At 46.2% G+C, this 20,076-nt stretch overlaps 1 protein-coding gene across 1 annotated transcript in view; it reads left to right on the top strand.

Moving 5' to 3' along the window:
- DDX31 (DEAD-box helicase 31) overlaps positions 1-20,076 on the top strand; it is a 46,720-nt gene that overhangs the window by 15,645 nt on the left and 10,999 nt on the right. Inside the window, exons 15-18 of the mRNA XM_071574109.1 lie at positions 2,491-2,541; positions 4,499-4,638; positions 9,927-10,008; positions 16,109-16,220. Coding sequence (XP_071430210.1) covers positions 2,491-2,541; positions 4,499-4,638; positions 9,927-10,008; positions 16,109-16,220 — 385 coding nt within the window. The remainder of the gene's footprint in view (positions 1-2,490; positions 2,542-4,498; positions 4,639-9,926; positions 10,009-16,108; positions 16,221-20,076) is intronic.

The following is a 20,076-nucleotide window of genomic DNA, read 5'->3' as shown; positions in this document are numbered from 1 at the left end:
CAGCGACCTGCCGAGGTGTCATATCCTTGATTTCCCTGTAATTAAGGAATGGTGGTGTGAGGTCATGCATGGAAAGGGGAATGCTGTCTGGTGGGTGGAAAAGAGAGAGAGTGGTACATTGGAAATCTGTTTGGCTTCTTGAAAGAGTACTGGCAGCAGGGTGGTGCTTCTGTGCATGGAATAAATGTGTGCTAGGACAACTGGGTAGTGTTGCTTGAGCTGTGTTCTCTCTCCTGGTAAGCTGACCCACAACTCATTTCCTAAAATTCTGAAGTGGAAGCTCACAGGCTCTGCCAGCAGAGGAAAGCAAATCAGCTCAAACTTTTTACCCTGGTTCTACCTTGCTGCTGCCTGCTGGGGCCTTTCAGGTAAAGGAGCTACAGGAGACACAGGTGGACTGATACTGAGGAATCTTTGAGAGTTTGCAAAACACTCCAATTACCAGTAAATCCCAAGAGACTTGTGAAAGAAAGCCAAGTGAAACCCCAGGAGAATAACTGCTGATGTGTGTCAGGAAGGACTGAGGGGAATTGGTGGCATTGTGAAAACAACAGTGAATACAAGTCTGGTGATGGGAGAGAGCCTTCTCCTGAATGTTGTCCCTGGCTGTTTTTTGGGCTTTTGGTTAGTCCTTTCAACTTTGGCAAATGCACATGAAAACAATGCTGTCTGTGGCAGTGATTTTGCAGTCTGAGGTGTTCAGAAAATGTATCTTGGAAGAGGAGGGCGAGAATCTGGATGGATGAGAGGGATGGCTCCTGCCCCTGCTGTCTCTTTCTCCCTCCCATGTTGGAGGTGCCTGTTCCTGACCACAGAGCGGGCTTGGCTGTTGGTTTATTTGGGGGAAACTGTCCCAGGGTCAGAGTCCTCTCATCAGCCAGCCTTGCCTCACTTCCTGGGCGTGAGGAAGAGCACAGCAAAGGCAAAGACCAAAGGCTTGTCAGCGTGGGAGAACAGAGCCAGCCAGCTCGGCGTCAGGCGTCAGCGCTCCTGTCTGATCCTGCTGTAGAGTTTATAGTCTTGTTATCCTGGTAACTGCTGTACACATTTCCCGACTTCTCTTGATTTATTTTCTCCAACCTCCTTTAAATGGCTTTTTGTACATCTGTTCGCTCTGACTCTGGGAACAAGTCGCTCCTTAATGAGCGAGTTGGAGCACAAGTGTGTGTTATTTCGGAGTGGGCGCTGTGGAAAGTGTCTCCTCTTTTACTGCAGTTGGAGCCACAAAGCAGCCTGGCTAGTGCTTATGGGAAGGCCTTTGCTGCCAAAACATCAGCTTTCCAGTCTTTTAACGTGTGTGGGAGTTGCATGAAAACACTTCAGTGGGTGGCTGACACATTTTTAGTACATTAAGCTCCTGCTTACGTTCTTAATATATTCTATTTTGCAACTAGCTAAAAGATACATGTGTTCCAAAACATTTCCTAACAGAGTTAAATCTGCACACCTGCTCTGCTATTGCACGTGGTGAATGTAAAATCCAAGGAGGATGTGAGGACATTACTAATGAACAGAAAGTCAAGAAGGGAGATTGAAATGTGTTTGCACTCTCTGTTTTGGGCAGTATTTAAACTCTCTTTTCTCTCTGAAAGGGTATGTTTTTTAAGCTATAGTGACTGGATAACTAAAGGGTCTCATTCAAGTCCTCCAAGTTGATGGGTTTCCTCACCAGCTGGCACATCAAATAACACCCCTGACAGCAGCTTCAGACTGTTTTCTTCAGAGCTGAATTTTGTTTCTCCAAATCAAAGCCAGACTGGTGGAAATCCAAGGGATAGCTGAAGTCCCCTCTCTTCAAGCTGTGCTCCAGCTTCCCACAGGTTGTTTGTTGGCCTTTTATTGTAGGGCCAGGTGACCTGCAAGTCATCTCCTCAGCTTCAGACCATCACCTAGGAAACAACTAATTGTTTGTAGGTCGAGATCAATGTGTCTTTGGATATTCCACTCAAGGGCAGGGATCCTTGACCATTTGCCTTTTTTAGTTTGGTTTTTTTCCCCTTTTCATCCTAAGCAGTGTGATTTTGGTCCTTACTCTTGCTGTGGGGAAAGGTGTGCTCAGAAATGATGTTGCCTTTCAGAGGCTGAATTCTGCCTGTCACTGTTTGGGTGGTACGAGCAGATCTGTTTTCATCAGTGAAATGAACTGAAGAACCAAAGACTGTTAAGGCAGTGGATTCCCTCAGATTAATGTAAAAGGATGATAGGAAACTGCTGTAATTCAGCACCACTCTCCTGAAATAGGTGTGTTTATATCCTGTGGGTCATAGTAGTGGCTCATTTTTTATTGTATTAGTCTGTTAACTATTCCTTGCATCGTAAACCCTCAGTGTTATTTCTGACCTTCAGTCCATCTCTCCCCAAACTAGGCATATAAAATTCCTACTTGCTTAGCCTGTTTCTTTCTGACATAACTGCCATCCCAAAGAATTCTCACTTTGCTGGTATCTCCAAAGCATTTTTACTGAAGTAATTTCCTTATTAATTTTAAAGGATGTTGCAGCGCGGGGACTGGACCTGCCTCAAGTTACGTGGATCGTACAGGTGGGTTTGCTGTGTCTCTGTGTGTCTCTGTATTAAATGCAGCCTTGCTCAGGTGAAATCCCTTTCCAGTCCAGAACCTTTCTGCAGTTTGCTGGCCTTGGTGCTGATGCCCACAGGAGTGGGAGCCCTACGTGTTCCTGACTGCAGGGCTGTGTCTCAGGGCTTTGCTGGGATACAGCATTGCCACCACATCTTTGGTTTTGTTTTCTCTTCAGTAACTCCAGTGTTACCAGCTGTGGAATAGTGTTCCACTGGCTGGGATGAAACACCCTCCATTTCACCCCACAGGAAGCCAAACCTTGTGAAATACTGGCCATGTCTTGCAGTTCTGGGTTTGTGTTTTCCTGAGCTTGCCAGGGAGGCACTTCCATGAGAAGTTTAACTGCCATCCTAATGTTCAACACTGAGTAGCCCAACAGTGTCTGTGCAGTGACCTGAGTGTTTGGAGGCTTTGCTGGGTTGGGTCTGGATAGCAGGGAGCATCCAGCTTCCAGTAGAACTGCATAGTTCAGGTTCTCCCTGAAAACAAAGCCCACCAAAAACCCCACACTGGTGTGCTGATGACAGAAATACAGTCTTTGGGAAAGGAAAAAAATAGAAGATAAGGAAGATGGATTGAACCTTAAAAACAGCAGCCTGTTGTCTCAAAGAGGAGGCTGAGAGCATGAGGAAGGTTTCATTTCTGTAAAAGATTTATAATTAAAAAAAGGTTAGTTGAATTGAGGAAAAACTGATCCAGAGATCTGGGTAAAGGAACAGGGCACAGAGCCTCAACAAAGCTTTTTAATTTCGACCTCATCCCTTCAGGTAACAAATTTGATTTGATTTTTGTGTTATTTTAAAAAAGAATGATTTTGTAGCAGCCAGCTAGTTGGAGAAGGCTGGGGAAGTGAAGTCTTTAATTCCCAGATCTGTATATTAATATAATTTAACCAAAGATATAGTTGCCAGTGTTAGAACGCAGTGCAAATTACCTAAAGCCCTGGGAGACTTCTGTGTGTCCAGAAGGCGAAATCTCAGCTGTCCTGAGAGCTGTGTCCAAGAGCAAGGACCTGCAGGGAGCAATTAGATTGCTCACAGCATCTTACTCACACCTCTAGCCAGTAGAAACTTTGCCAGAGGGCACAGGTATAAACACTAGAGTGGGCTTTGGTTGTTGGTTTTTTTCCAGTTAAACTGCTGAGGGCTCATTTCTGAGCAGTATCTCTGTGCATGTTCATTTTTCCAGGAAAGAGAGGAGGGGGGCAAGGATAGAGGGAGGTTAAAGGGAGGGAAATATGTCACCCTTTATCAGATCTTGCAGATGGCTGGGCAGTTTTGGTTCCCAGTGAAGTAAATGAGAGGCACTGCTATATTTGGGGGGCTCTTTAAGCAACATTTTTGTAGTGCCTGGGAGTTTTACATGGGCAGACTGTTGCTACCTGTGTCATACACTGCTGAAAGCACTCCCTCCTTTCCCTTAGATTTATTCTGTCCAGTAACCAGCTATGATTTGCTTTAATCCAAACAAAGCAATTTAGCCCAACTCCAAATTTGAATCAGTTGTCTTATGTTCTGTGGCTTTCCTCCCAAATCCAGAGCAGGCAGCTCTGTGTGGGCAGTCCTGGGACTTGTTTGCTTTGAGCTCCTTGTGCCATTTGATTTTATATTTTTATTTTTAGAGGAAGCAAACAGGTTTCTGTGTAGAAATAAAATGTAAAAGGCAGAGAGACACACTGAGACAGGGAAACTGTGCTATTATCTGCAAGTTGGCCAACGTGTCACATTGACATGTCAGAGAGCCGAGGGTGCTGAGTGATGGTCACAGGGCTGAGCGTCACAAACAGCCCCATTCCATGGGGTGTGCTGAGCTCCCTTTTGTCTCAAGGCAAGCAGGGTGAGTGTCTGGTTTATAATTACCACACTATGCCCTGTTAATTGCTCCTTTCCCCTGCCCTCTCTCTCCCTGTTCCTGCAGTGCAGCGCTCCGGCCTCGCCTGCCGAGTACATCCACCGGATCGGGCGGACGGCGCGCATCGGCTGCGGCGGGAGCAGCCTGCTGGTGCTGGCCCCCTCAGAGGCAGCCTATGTCAGCCTGCTGGCTGCTCACAGGATTAAGTGAGTCAGAAACACCAGCAAAACTTCCAGCTCGTCCTCGCTAATTAACCTGCCCTGGCACTTGCAGCGGGACTGCGTCTCGTGCAGGGTTTAATAAGAATTTATTAATTCCTGTGATCCGGGACTGGCCCCAGACTAGCAGAAGGAGAAGAGGGAAGTGTGTGGAAATCATCAGCCTGACAGGTTGTGTGTGAGTGAGTGTGTGTGTGGTGAGGAGACCATAGTTGGGATCTTTGTCACTCCATTGTTTTCTGTCTGGCCCTGGGTTCAAATCATGGCCATGTGGAGATCACAAGTCAAACAAGCCTGTGAGGTGCTCCCTGGGCATCTGCCTGTGTGGTACCAGCTTACCAGAGGTTGGGCTTGTTTTTTGGGAGGAATCTGGTGGAGGAGTTGCTGGGGAGGTGCGGGCTTATCAACCAAGATGTGTTGTTTAGGTGGTTTGTGACAGTCCTGAAAGACAAAAACGAAGGGTGGACTTTGCAGACCAAAGGTGGGGTGGCTTCCAAGCCTGGGATAGCTTCTTTTACATCAGCTCTAGCTTAGACTTGGGAGTGGACAGCAAGGAGAGCAAGCCAGGCTTGGTAAGGACCTGCCCAGTGTGCAGTGGGGTATACCTGGTGGCCAACACATGATGAGCTCAGTCCAGCTCTGCTTGCACAATGGTCATTTTGTGGGGAAAACCCACAGCTGGCTGCTCACATTGCTAGGCAGGAGTGCTGGTGGGTCTGGAGCCTCCTCAGAGGGTGTCAGTGCCTCCCCCTGCTCCCTGCACTGCTGTCTCTGAGCGTTTGAGAACATCACCAGAGTCCCTTCAGTGTTGTACCAGTGTTGATGGAGCCCTGTAAACTCATGCACAAATTAGTTCCCTTTTATTTCTTGTGTTTCTGTCGGGTGGAGCTGCTTGGAATCGAATCTGGTTTTGCATCCTTGAAACAAACAATTGTTGGCAGTAAATACAGGCATATTCTAGGCTGTGAGCCATTTAGTGGTCTAACAAAGAGCCATCCATCATCCCAGGTAACTATCTATTAAGCAGACACCAGCAAGACATGGAAGGCTAAGCTGACAGGGGTTTTTTTCATGTAACAAACAGCACTGACATTTAAAGGTGAAATCCCACATAATTGTGAATTTTTAACTCCAAGTGGAAAGTTCTGTTTTTCTATTTTATAATATTTTGGAAGTGTAAGGGGAAAGATAGGGAAATTTCCCTCCATTTTATTTTAAATCTTCATGCCTTTTATCCAATTTTGTTGGTTTTTAACAAGTTTAAGTTTGCTCAGGCTGGTAATTACCTCTGCTAAGGGGACCTGTTGTTGAGCTGGCCATGGTCTCCAGGAATGTGTAGAAGGCTCTGAATGAGCAGAGAGAGGTTTATGTGAATTTATTTTTCCTTCACTTTTTGAAGCCAAACAACTCTGGGGATCATCTTTTCTTGTTTGTTTGTTTTATGTTCCTCATATAAAACATGCTGCCCTGCAGATAAAGGGCTGGCCAAAAAAGGAGTGTAATTTGCCTTGCTTGACCCCCATCCTCAGAAGGAGGAAGGTAAGCGTGTGATGGCCCCTTGCAGCCATGTGGCCTCTGCTCTTCCTGCATGGAAGGGGCACCAGGACAGAGCAGGGAGCTGATGAATTGCAGAGGAGATGCAGGAAGGCAGCTTGGAGCTGAAGGCAGCAAGTGCCATCAGCACAAATTGCCGTTACCCTTCATAAGCAGAGCATTATGGTGATAATCCTGACAATTTAATTCAGTGCGAGGGAGAAAGACAGCATGTGTTGGACTGTCACTGAGCCTCTTGAGCACTGCTCATTTCTGTTTCTTCACCCCAAGTCTTTGTAGCTTCTGACTTGGTCTGCACAAGTTACTGGAGTTTGCATTCTTACAGTTTTTTTTTTATTATTATTCTTTGCTTAATTTTTAAATCTCTTAGGTTTTTGATGAGGATGAGTGTGTGTGTTGTGAATTTTTTTTTAATTTGTTGGGGTTTTTTTTCCCCTTCTTTTTTAAAATGAAATTCCCGCTGAGTTTATTGAAATGTAAATACTTCATAAAATATGTATTTTGAGGAAGACAAAGCATGAGATGGGTCCCTGCAGCCTTCAGCTGGTGTAAATGAGTGGTGCTGTGCTGCTCTACAGCAGATGAGGATCTGACCCAGAGTTTTTCCTAAACCCCTCCACCCACCCCAGCATGCATGGGAGTAAGTCCAGGAATGTTGAGAGTCGGAAGTAATGAGAGCAGACGTGGCTTTGTTCCTGGATGAAAATGCACTTCGGAATTAGAGATGACTGCCTTTGAAATTGGAAATCGCTCGCAATTAATTTTCACCGGTACCTGAAGCCTCTCCTTGGCTTCCAGTGTGGAAAAGCAGCGTCAGCCTTTGCCAAAACGATCTCACTTTGGCTCTGCTGAGATCAGTAATTCCCACTGGAGCTCAGGGAAGCTGCATTCCTCTCGCTGCAACTTTCTGCTCCGGCTTTGTGTGGCTTGAAGTGGTGGCTCCTCTCCCCAGCTGCAGATTCCTGTGTGCAGAACACACACACTCCTGTTTGCTCTGCATTTCCTCTTTTTCTTTCCTGAAAGATTAGGCTCCAAAATGTTCTGCCTCCGCTCCAAGCGCAACTAACAGGTTTTCCTTCAAAGGGAGGAGGCAAGAAACAGTAGAAAGTCTGTGAGGTTCACTTTTTTCCCTTCCTTTATGTCTCTTTTAGTCCCTTCAGCTGCAATCTAGCAGCGCCTGCCTCGACAGCTATCAGATAATTTCTTTATCTCCTAACAGCGGCCTAACTAATTTATAAAGGAAGAGGCATCACCGTGAAGGCACGAGTCGCTCCTCTCCCTTCTCTGGCGGTGCTGGGCCCCCTCCCCTGCTCCCCTGGCTGCTCCCCGCTGGGAACCAGCACACAGATCTGTTCGGCAGCGCTGGCGCCGCGCCAGGCGAGGGGAGGATCGGAGAGGGGGTGACAACTCTGACAAATCAATGTCAAAGGTTTGACATTTTCATTCATAGCAGCGTCAAAGCAACCCTTGGCGGGGGTGGGGAGGGGGAGGCTGCTTTTCTCCTGCTTAAGTGATTGCCATTTATGTTTTAATTTACTGTTATACTTCTCAAAACCAAACAGAGAAACCCTTGGTTGTCGTTTTATGCTCCGTTTCCCTCTCTCCCCCAGCGCTCCCCCCTCTCTCTGCATCCTCTGCGAAGGAATCTCCCAGGTGCACAGCATGGGGATGGTCTCCCATACAGGACCTGTCCCCTCCAGGCTGGGTGGCTGTGCCTCTGGACCATCTCTCTTCCTTTCCTCATGTTGTAGTGGGGAGCTGGCTGAGGCTGCAAAGGCAAATTGCAAAAGTAAATGTATTTTTGGCTCTGACTGGGGAGCAGGCGAGGATCGGTGTCACACAGGATGGCAAAGATTCATCCAGTCCTGCTAACCAGGTGTTCAGAGAGCTTTGAGTGAAAAGACAGGAGATGTCCTTGTTCTTATAATTTCCTTACAAATTGAAGAATATCAGCAGTTCTGCCTTTCAGAAACCACAGGCATCTTTCTGACCATCTGAGAGCTGTTGGACCCCAAAGATTTCTCTCTTCCTTGGGTTCATGTAATCCCAAATGAACCCCTTGGCTTCTGTGCATTTATGATTTATTCTGGTATTAAAAGGGAAAGAATTTTTTCTAGAAATGACCTTTGCCCATTACTGAAAAACTGGGCCCACAAACTTCAGCTTTTATAATCTGAGTAATCCCCTTGGAAATGGGACCCAGTTTGGATGCAGCTGTAATATTAATGGCCTGGAGCTGCACAGCTGTTCCTGTGTTGTCACCTGGTGTGTGTGTGCCCCATAAGACAGTGTTAAAGAGGACAAAGAATTCCTGGTCTCCTGTAAATGCCCCTCTAAGTAGGACTGTTGGCTTGGAAATGAAGCAGGTTTGTAAGCATTTCCATATCTGGGCCATGGCAGTGCCCAGCAGTGTCTTGCAGGCAGGACTGGAGAATAAATCATCTGGTTGAATCTACAGGAGGAATGTGAGTCGACAGAATGAAAATAAATGCCCAGTGTGAAGCCTGGCTAGGACAGCTGACTGAGGCTCCTGTATGTAAAAAAAAAAGTGCTGTGGGGTCCCTAATGGGCTGAGCTTTGGCTTTGCACTTCAGATGAGAGGGAAGGTGAGCTCTCAGAACAGGGAAGAAAATCAAACCGTGCATGTGGTGCCAGAGGTGGCTTTTGAGGCTATAAATGAATTGGAGGGTGAGTGTGTCCATCGGAAAGTGTCTCTGAGCTTTCACTCATGAAGGTAACCTGGAGCTGGAATGATGCAGATCTTGTGGGAAAGAGAGATGATGTGACCAGAAGGAAGGAAACTGCAGGAGAATTGGCTTGATGGGAAAAGAGACTTGGGATTTTATTGTTACCCTCTGAGCCTGGGTCATATGAGAGGAAAGAGCTGTGTCTTTACACAGCTTTAGTTTTAGCTCATAATTTCCCCTCTAATATGGATGGAAAAAAGTGTGTGTAAACAGCAAAGCATTTCTATTCTTTGAATGAAGGTTGAGGGTCTCTTATTCCAGAGGTTCTGGAGGCTAAATGGTGAGAGAGAAGATCTAGAAATAGCAAAGTGGAAGAGTTTCCAGTCCCTCTGTGTGTGTGTCACAGTCAGTCTCTCACAACCAAATGCAGACACCGTCAGCTCCCTGCCCATGGCATTGGATGTACAAGGAAATGTTTGAGCACTTCTTGGTTCAAAGTCGAGGTTACAGATCTTATTCTTTAGAGCTACAAAGCAGATCTACAAGAAGCATTAATGTTATGAGCTGCTTCAACTCTGCCTTGAGTTTCTTTTAGTGGAAAATGGTTCCAGATTGTCTTGGTGCTTCTCAGAACGAGCAAAGAAAAGTTATGAAGATAATGGAAGTGTAATTAAAGGCCTAAATTTTTTCTTCAATCAGTTCCTCTGGTGGAGAGCCAAGGAGACTTTCAGTGAACTAAAAGTGCACTCTCAGTTATTTTGGTGCTCTGTTAGAATTGGAGTGTGTGTTGGTGACTTAGAACAAGTGACAAGATTGGGGGTGAAACTGTGTCTGTGTGAAAGCACCAGATTAGCTGGGGCTAAGATTTTACAGAAGTTACACTTTGAGAGTTACTGGGGGAGTGTCTGGGCTAAGACCTCATGAATTCCAGGGATAAATTCTTAAGCTGAACATGTAAATCTCAATCTTTTTGCTCTGTGTTTCCAGTCTCTGGCTCGTAGGAGAAACAGTAATTTTTTGTCTTTGTTGCCTCAGTGTTTCAGAGATGAAGATGGAGAAGGTGCTGACCAGCCTCATGAAAGACAATCGCTTCAAGTTGCACAGAGCAGGGAACAAGGTGAGTTGCTCTGCTGATCTGGAACTGCTCTGTTTTTATTTCCCAGTTAAACATCACAAGTATTCCTGCCTTACCTTCTGTCTTTGCAACACAAGGATTGGTATAGCCATGATGTCAGGCAGTCCAAATACTTACAGACCATTTCCCAGTCTTTAAACTGTTGTCCCCAAAAAGCAGTTGCTTACTGACTCTTCAGCATATATATTTATAACTGGCACTAGAGGCTTCTGGCTGCAAAAACTTTGGGCTTTTCCCCCTCAATGTTTCTATTCTTCCTGGGTTTTCTGCACTAAAATTCTCTTGGAGATGACAAATGGCACTAAATTTCTCCAAAGAAATAAGGAAAATGTATTTGGTGATGTGTTACAAAGGGGTTTTTTATCATCTGGATTTACTTGGAGCCTAAACCAAAGCTCCCTGGGTTGACAGGCACCTTTTTATTGACTTGGGCAAGCTTTGGGTCTGCCTTCAAGTTGCTCATTCACAGAACTCAGTCATTTGCAATTGATGTCTCGGGCGTTGCTGCATCCTGGCAAACTAAATCCTCCAAGAACCCCTACTTTGAATGGAAGTCAAGAATGTGTCAGGCATGATGCAGCAGCTCTTTTTTCCTGCTGGAGCTGTTTTGCAGCTCGTGCTCTCAGTTACACCATGGATGAGCCGCCTTGTTTCCTGGGGCTGGCCGTGGTATTCTTGGTAAACACACTTTGGAAAGGTGTTCAGTGTTCCTGCACAGCCTGTAGCTCACAGAAAGCCACATCTGAGCTTGGCTGAAGTGCAGCTCCTGTTTAAAGCTCTGCTCCACCACTACAGCTCGTGGCTGAAATCACCCTGCAATGCCTACAACACTTTAAATGTTTGGATCGTGCTCAGGATATGACCTCTTAACTCAGCAAATGTGTAAAAGTTTAGTTGTGCTTTGTAAATGCAGAAATTATTTTAAATGGTTCCTCTGTGTACAAATACTTTTCCCCCAAATGTGCTGATAGGGAGGTGACTTTGGGTTTCCTTTGGAGAGTTTTTCACCAGTTGTATTTATGCAGGAATTGCACTTTAATATGTTGCTGACATGGGACAGAATATTATCTGTCCTGGGCTTGAGGGCAAGTGTTCTTTCATGGAAAGTGGGCAAAAAAGAGAACGTGTTTTCTTCCAGGAAATTATAAATAAATTTTGAACAGTGGCAGGAGAAGAAGCCTTTGGAACAGCAATAAAAATCTAACAAGCCTCTTTGCTACCAAGACTGCTCAGATTGGTATTTCATTCTACATATTCAAGCACAGGTTTTTTTCAATACTCTCCTTTTGGCTTTCTCCCTCTCCTTCAAAACCTGTGAACCCAAGCCCTGTCTGGAAGGAGCTGCTGCCCTGGGCTGGCTCAGCTGCCATGGCAGGTGCTGCACGGAGGTGGCACAGAAGGAGCTGCTTCCTTTCACTTGCACTCAAAGGTGGGATTAAATTCCTCTTTTCCCTCTGACATCAAAGCAAATGGGATTTTGCTCTTGGCTTCACTGAGGCTCTGACACATCCACTGTGGCTGTAGGAGGGTCTTAATCTGCTGCAGGAACTTACAAACACAGAGTAACCAGTTTTTGTGTGACTCAGAATCTGAAAGGATTGGGAGTGAGGAATGGAGTTTATGGAAAAAATTCTATGTGATGAAATTACAGCAGTTCTGACAATATAAAATAGACCCTTGGGAAATACATTAAATACAATCAAGGCATCATTCTGTTTGGGGGCTCTGTGTTTTACTGCCATCAAGGCTCTGAGTGGTCAGCAGTGCTGCCTTAGAAGCTGCAGAGACATTTTCCAAGTTTTCAGGGGGGTTAATCCCTTAAATTCTGTACAACAAGCTGGGAATTCAGTGGGACATTGCATGGGACAGAGGGGGATTGAGGGGGCGTCACGAGGAGCTGAGCCTGATGCAGTTGTGATGTTGCCATTGGAGAGAGTGTGAGCTTTGCTGCTCAGCTCTGCTTGCACTGAGTCATGTATATATTATAGGTGCACACAGGAACCTCATTATAATGCTCTTCAGTTCTCATTGCCTCAACTCAAGTCCATTATAAGTACCACATTGGAACATGTATTTTTTGGGCTTCTCTGTGCAGCCAGGGAGCAAGCTGAAGTGCCTGTAAAATGTATATTTTATATTTAGGTATATAAAATATATATGTGGCTATGTCTGGGCGTGTGAATGTTCACCTGCCTACAAAGAGAATAAATTTGATCTTTCAACTTTTATGGAGGGGGGCAGGGGGACTTGGTGAGTTCTAGAGAAGGTGTGTGTAGGTTAGTAAAAAGTTGTTATTAAAACAAAATCCTTCATTTTGTTTTGAAGTGTAATGGAAGCAGGAGATGTTACAGCCAGGCTTTTTAGTGGGGTTTTTTTCCTCCCCATCTCTTTCTTTTTTTTTTTTTAACTGCTTTAAGGACAAACTTTTCTACCTCAGTCTTGTGTCTCAATTCCTTTTTCATTATCATATTCTCTTAATGAAATCAGAAGTTTTCAGTACTTACCCAGTCTCTCAAACCTAAAACCATCTTTATCACTGGAAGTTTCCTTCTGACAGAAGCCCATGTGGTTTCCTGGCAGAGTTGGCATTTGGGGGAGTTTTCCTGATGTCTTGAACTGGTTTGGTAATTTTGCACCAGACTTTCTTCCTTGCTTCCCTTCTTTTTAGCCTGTAAATACTGTTATTGACCACAGTCACTGTGCCAGTGGTTTGGGGTCTGTCAGAACAGGCTTTCAAGGAATCAAGAAGGCAGAGGAAGTTCTCCTATCCCACTATTTCTCCACAGTGGCAATAATACCTCTTTTTAACAGATGTAACAAATTTATATGGGGAGCAGACCAAGCAAACCTCTGGGGCAGGCTTTTATCTTGGAAAAATGTGTAAGATCTCAAATTAATTATCCTGTTCACCCAAACCAAGGTACAAGCAGGATCAGAGCTTGCCTGTGTGAGGAAAGCACATGGGATGGTTTCCCTCCCCTTCCAGTGGCTCTGGTTGGTTTGATCTGTCCAGACACTCACACCGTGGGCAGGTTTTGCTTTCACAGTTTGCCTCTGAGTCACTGTTAAATTCAGATTTATTTTTCTATTATTATTTTTGGGGTGGTTTGGGGTTTGTTTTTTTTTTAGATGAACCTCCCTGGAAGGCCAGAATCAAACACAGGGATTTTTTCATGCCCATTAGGGTGCAATTTTAAAATGAGATCTGTCTCGAGGGGCTGAAGGGGATAAAAGACAAGGTGGAGATGGGAGGAGGGGAGAAGCTGTTTTCTGAGGACATTGTTTCCCACCATTTCCCCTTTTTTATTTATATCTCTTGGACTGACCTCACACTTTGGAAATTATGCACCTACTTTTTTATCCCTCATTTTTGTCTTCCTTTTTTTTTTTTTATTTTCCCCCAGCACCAGGAAGAAGAGATGCCTCATTTTGAAACCTAAAGGGGGGAATAAGAAAAGTCCTTTGTAATATATTGCCATATTATCACTAAATCCCCTGACAGTTGTGACACAGAAGCAAGTCACCTGTCACTTAAGCTTGAGGTCTCTTTAATTTTCTCCTGGAATTCGCACCAGGCTGTCTTTAATTTGAGGCCTTTATTGGAATTCTGAAACCTTTCTGCCTCCCTGGTGCTCAGATCTATTCTGAGTGCTGTTACAGAATGTATACAATAACCAACACAGGGATTCAGAGGGGGCTGAAGCACTGTTTATTTAACACTCTGGAGGGATTTTCGTGCTTATTCGGTCCTGGCTACCCGGCTTTCAATATCGCTTTGACAACCGTTATGCCCTTCTCATTAATTTTAAACAGTTAAAACACAGGAAAAAGAGAAAAAGTTTTCATTATTAAAGTGCTTTACTTTTTAATAACAGAGGATTCTGTCCGCCAGGGGAAAGGGCAAACCTCACTAATTTCACATTCATATTAAAAAACGCTGGGAAGGTGACACTTGGTGCTGCCAGGAGGCTTAACAAAAGGAGAGGGCTGGGGCGGGAGGAGCAGGCGGGGCCGGGAAGTTTTATGTTTCACGGCAGTGGAAAGTTGTTAGTCACAGCTACAGTGTCCACTTGAGGCAGCCACCTGCACCTGGCCCTTGGGAAACCTCTGCAGAGGGCCCTGTCCCTGCTGAGCAACAGGCACACCTTAAATCAGACTCAAAGGCGTCTGTGAAGCGTGTCCGGAGAGGCAACAAAGCTGGGGAAGGGTCTGGGGGGTAAATCATATGAGGGAGGGCTCAGCCTGGAGAAAAGGAGGCTCAGGAGGGACTTCTGGCTTTCTACAATTCCCTGACAAGAGGGTGGAGCCAGGTGGGAGTCAGGCTCTGCTCCCAGGGAAAGTGATAGGATGGAAGGCACAGCCTCAGGTTGTACCAGGGGAGGGTCAGGTTGGACACCAGGAAGAATTTCTTCCTGTAAAGGGTTGTCAGGCATTGGAGTGGGGTGCCCAGGGAGGTGATGCAGACCCCACCCCTGGGGGTGTTCAGAGGATGACTGGATGTGGCACTCAGGGCCATGGTCCAGCTCACAAAAGTCATGAGCAGTCAGAGGTTGGACTTGATGATCTTGGAGGTCTTTTCCAACCTAAATGACTTTGTGAGCTGTGTTGTGAGTCTTTCTTGAGTAGATCAGGAGACAGATAGCAGAGACCAGAAATCTGGGAGACATCACATAACCTTCCAATACCCACAGTTTTCCTTGGAGATGCAGGTGGGCAGTTCCAGGTGGTGAGTGAGCAGTAGCTCCAGGCCCCAGGTACATTTGCTTTATTGAAGAATAACCCAGTGCCTGAAAACTGTGGGATCCTGAGCTCCAGAGAGGGCTCTGTGCAGGGAATTTAGGCCACATTCAGGGTCTCTCTGGGCACATTTGCTGTTGGGTGTAGAGTGGCAGGTGTGGGAGCAGAACATTCTGTGTGGGTGACCCCGGGGTTTGTGGTGTTGGTGGGATGTGGCTGCTCTGGACTGGCAGCAGTGCAGAGCTGGGGGAAGGAGGGGTCTGCAGCATTAACATGCAGATCTGCCAGGGAGGGACAGCAGGATTGTTGCCTTGGCACAGGCCTCCTCCAGGGTCCTGGGAGCTGGATGTTTGCTGTCAATCAGCCCTGGTCAGATGAGGGGGTTGAACAGGATCAAGTTACTGCTTTGGGTCTGGCGCTCCTTGGCTTGGATGCTGGTTTCTGTCTGGGTAGTATTTGAGAACTCTGGCTCCTTTCTGGGAGAGGTTTGCATCCATGGATGCCTGGCTTTGCTGTCAACTTTCCATCAAAAATTCACTTGTTTTCTGGTCCACATTTCCTTTCTCTGCCTGGGTACCTCAGGGAGGGAGGCAGCCTCTCTTCTCCCAGTAACAGCTTGCTCCCAGGAATGTTTGTTTTCCATTTCCTGAACTGCATCCTGCAGTCTGATCCCAGGCAGGCCTTGAGCACATGCAGAATTGTCCTTTTGGTCTGAGGAAGTTTATTCTGTCATGCCTTTGCTGTCTTTTTCTAGAGGAGCCAAGTGGTGGCAGCTACAGTCAAGTGTGACAATGGGAAAGTTTCATGTAGAAATTCATGAAGGAATTCATGAGAAGTTCATTTAGTTGCCTTTGGTCTCTTCTCTGGAGCTTGGGGGTGAATGTAGATCTCATGGATCTCCTGCCCCACAAGTGCCAGGAACAGTCCAGGTGTTCTGGGGAAGTGGACAGGGGAACTTCCAACATCAACTGGGGGGAGTTACTCCAAGTAACTCCAGTGGAAACAAAGCAGTGGGATCTGGCCTTTTGAACCTGGGAAAAAAAAACATAAAAAGGAAAGGGATAAAAAAAGGAAGGGGAAAAGATAAAAAAGATACATGATGGATGTTAGAAAACACAAAATTAAAACTGATTTGCTCTCCCCACCACACAGCACTCACTGGCTGCTCTGACTTTAACATCTTTATCTGGCTTTTTTTTTTCCTCTAGTAATATTGAGAGGATTACCTTTGTTGGCCCCTGGGTAGTTACTGTGTGATTTTACTGTTATTAAATCTATTGTAAACTGCTTCATTATTCCTGACTCAAATTCTCTCTTTCCTCTAATCCTCCCACCTCCCTGGCAGAAATCCTGTGGCAGGAACCCTCAGGAAGTTCGGGAGAGGGCCACGGTCCTGCAGAGCAAATTCGAGGATTACGTGCACTCCAGTGAGGGGACTGTCCGGTGGGCAAAGAAAGGTCAGTGTCATTCCTTCCTCTTCCTCCAGGAGGGCTCAGAGGAGCTGCCAACCTTTGCTTCTGGGGAGGAGCTTCAGGGAAAAGGCCTGGCAGAAACATTTTGGGGCCCGTCGGGCTCTGCGGGGGGTTGAGACGGGCCCAGAAGGCTTTGGGATGATATTAAATGGTAATTTCTTGCGTTCCCATATTACGTGCAAATGAGATTTAATCTTGGCTTTTGGGGGGATTGACTTCCAAGGGCTCTGACCCAATCACAGGAGGGAACAGAAAGTGTGTGTCGTGCTGGGAAGGGGATGGGTGACTCACTCCACCACATCCTGGTGCAATTCCCATCAGATGCCTGCAGTTCACACCAGGGATGGATTTGAAGCCTGTAAGACAGGATGCCTTGGGAACAACTCTTAACAGGCAAGGATGTAAGAGTGGAGGTGGTTGTGGGAGAAAAATGAGAGAGGGCAACAACTCCGAAAGGCAGGAAGAAGAGAAACTGGGGTGGATTTAATGATTGTAGTTCCATGCAAATCTGGGGCTTGATCTCCCATCTTTGCCAAGCAGGATACACAGCACTTGTCACTGAGCAGAGTAAGAGACTCTTCCCTTCTGCCTGTCAGTTTGGGAGATTCAGAGGAAGATGGATATGAGGGAAAGATTAAAAACTTGCCAGGGATGTGGTAGGAAAACAAACACTAAGCAGTCACCAGAGAGGAGCCAAAAAGGTGGTGCAGTGTGAGCAGCCCTTTACCTGTGCTGTTGTGTTTGGTGTGGCTGCACCTGAGAACTGAAGAGCTGTTGTGAAGGGAATGTGGGAACCCCAGAGCTCCTTGCAAATACTTGGAATTTGACTGTGAGTTATTGAGAGGAGCCCACAAAATACAAATTCTTTATGCAAAGCCACTTTTGCTCATAGTATTTAGGACTAGAGCCTTTCCCCTTTTTTAAGTCTCCTCTTCCCACATGTCTGCCTTCCTGAATGTTTTCTTTTTTACCTCATTTGTCACTTTGATCTGAGTCAAGTTCTTCTTTCTAAGCTTGTGCAGAAGTCCTGATATGTCAATTCTGCAGCATTTCCAGTTGAGAGGGGTCCTGATGAGGTGGATTTTAATGGTGTGCATCCATTTACCATTCCCTGTACCTGCTGTGTGCATGTGCATACAGGTGTGGTACAGTTGTGCCCTGTGTGCTAAACTACTTAAATCACCTTCTAAAGGGTCCAAAACCAAATGGGGAAATTGGCCTTTGAGCTGTACAATGCCTGGAGAAACTGGAGAAAGGAGGACTGTTCTCAAGATAAGAGAATTATTTGGAATCCTGAGAAGTGATTGCTCAAGAGGTCAGAGGTGCTGGTTTTTTCTGAATGTTGTACTCACTTATTAGGTGATGGCATAGCAGAATAACCAGAGCACCTGCTGTGACTGCCTGCTTACCCCAAATTATTCTGCAATGCTTCTAATGATGTGTGGCTGTGTTGATGGGCAGAGCATTTGAAATTCTGCTGTTTCACTCTTTGCTCTCCTCCTGCCACTGCAATTCACTGGGCTGATTTCTCACCCCACCTCCAACTGCTGCAGTGCTGATTTTAATGCCTTGGGGGCTTTGAAACACCTTTCTCCTACAGTGAAAGTGTTGGGAATGTGCTACACAAGCTGCTTGCACCTGTTTTCAGGTGTGTTGCTCTGCTTGACTGGTGTAATTACCTTTATAGCTGTGATTTTAAATCCACACCCTCAAAGCATGTGATTAATATGATCATAATCCATTCTGCATGGATGAACTTCCTGCTGCTCCCCTGGGATTTCCTGTACCCCCATGCACACTCTGAGGTGCCTGTGACAGGAACAACCCCTGTGGTCACACCTGGACAACCTCTGTGGTTTCTCTGTGCACAGTGAGTGTCACTGTGTGCACACACCCACTTGTTGCTGACCTCAGCATGAATAACTTCTTGAGCCACAGGCAAGAAGTCCAGAAAACACATCAGGAAATGCTGGAATGGTGTGCATCCCATTTATCTTGTAGAGGAGCACTCCACCTCTTTTTCCAACTCTGCTATCTACATATGCAAATTTCCCACTGCTGAGTGGCTTCCATAAGCCCCCTCTCCCTCCCCTCTGAGCCAGGCATCATGAATAATTAACATGGCAGCTGGCTTTTGCTTTCATGGCAGACAATCAATTGGAAACTGTGCCAGAGATGCATTTGTTTCTCTCTCTTTTGCTGCTTTTCCCCATTTTCTGCCCCAGTCAATGTTAATAAGCAGTGTTTGCACTGCAGCCCTGCTTTCCAAAGGCGAGTGGCTCCCTGCCCGCTCTCCCCTTCTGGCTTGGGGGCCTCTGGTTTCCACACTCAAATCAAATGGTTCAGTGAAGGTGCTGCCCTTCAAACTTGATTGACTGATCAGCAATGAGGAGGGTCTGGCTGGGCCCTGCTACCTGAAGGATGAATTGATCAAGTGTGGAGCCTCTTTTGGGAAGTGGAGGATTCCCACCCAAAGGGTTGTGTGCTTCCTTTGGAGCTGTGGGGACAGGGACAGCTCTGGAGACTCCCATCCTTTGTGCCACTGAGCTTACAGAAAGGGGAAGGAAGCAAACCTTACTTTTCACCCATGTTTCCCACTTTTGCAGCCAGTAGTTGAGCACTTTGCCTCATCCCTTCTGTCCTCGGCACCTGTGAGTGGAGAGGGACAGCAGAGTTGCAGAAACCACTGCTGGGGCACAATGCTTGGTGGTTAAAACTTGGCTGAAATAGTGCCAAGGTCATGGCTTCAATCCCCTGTGTTGGCCATTGGCTCAAGAGTTGGACTCGGTGATCCTTGTGGGTCCCTTCCAGCTCAGAATAGTCTGGGATTCTGTGGTTTGGTGCATCCTTCCCTCCTGTCCCCACCTGCTCTGGACTCTGCCAATGTGCCTCCTGGTTTATCCTGTGGCTGAGGCCAGTGCTGGGAGCTGCCTGCACAGGGAACAGGTTATGTCACCTCTCTCATTACCCTCCTGTCCCCTGGTTAAAAGACCAACAAACCAACCCATCCAAACCACCATCATATACAGCACTTTTGTTTTTTTCCCTCTGACTTCCCACACTTAGATTTCCTCTAGAAAAATGGGGATGCACAGGTGGAAAGGGCCAATCTAAATCCATTCTCTTACATGAGCACAAGTCTGAATCCCACCCCAAGCCAGTGTGTGTTGCCTTAGGCTCATGTTGGTGTGGCAAAAACTGCAACAGCTCAGGCATTTTGCTGCTTTGACATTAAGATGAGGAATCCTTCACATGAATTATGGCCTGACCAGCTCTGTTACCAGTCTCTGTGAGTTGTTTTTATAAAGCTCCGTCTCTTTGATCACAAAATCATAAAAAAAATCAACTTTAAAAGAAAAAAAAAAGCTTTTAGTATCCAGCCACTCTAATAGCACATAAAAGCCAGAAAACCTGACTCTGTCAATACTGAGAGGTCTAAAGACCTGATAGTAAAGATTTTTAAAAGAATCACAACCACAGAGGTCTTCATTTCATTGCAGCTCTCTCTGCTTTTCCATGCTCTAACTCACAGCTGGGTCTGGCAGGACTTTGGGAAGAGTGGAGCCTTTGACACTTTGATTCCCTAACTCTGATCTGGGGAGTTGGTACCAGCAGCCCTTTCCTCTCTGCACGGCTGTGGGAGGTGAGCTCAGCTCCACAATAGCAGGATCTTTAGTATCCACCATTCCAGGTGCTGAGAGACAGGCAGCTCTATTAGCTCCAGTGGGACCGAGTTCAGAGCGAGAGCAAGTTCCTGCTGTTCCTTTTGAAGAGTTACACCCTCTCATAGGTGAATTTGACCAATAACTTTATGAAAAAAAAAAAGCAGCAGAGCAGGGGT

Source organism: Pithys albifrons, chromosome 20, assembly GCF_047495875.1.
Source record: "Pithys albifrons albifrons isolate INPA30051 chromosome 20, PitAlb_v1, whole genome shotgun sequence".
In the NCBI taxonomy this organism is placed as follows: Eukaryota; Metazoa; Chordata; class Aves; order Passeriformes; family Thamnophilidae; genus Pithys; species Pithys albifrons.
The sequence above is the reverse complement of the archived record's forward strand: the minus strand, read 5'-3'. Positions and strand labels throughout refer to the sequence as shown.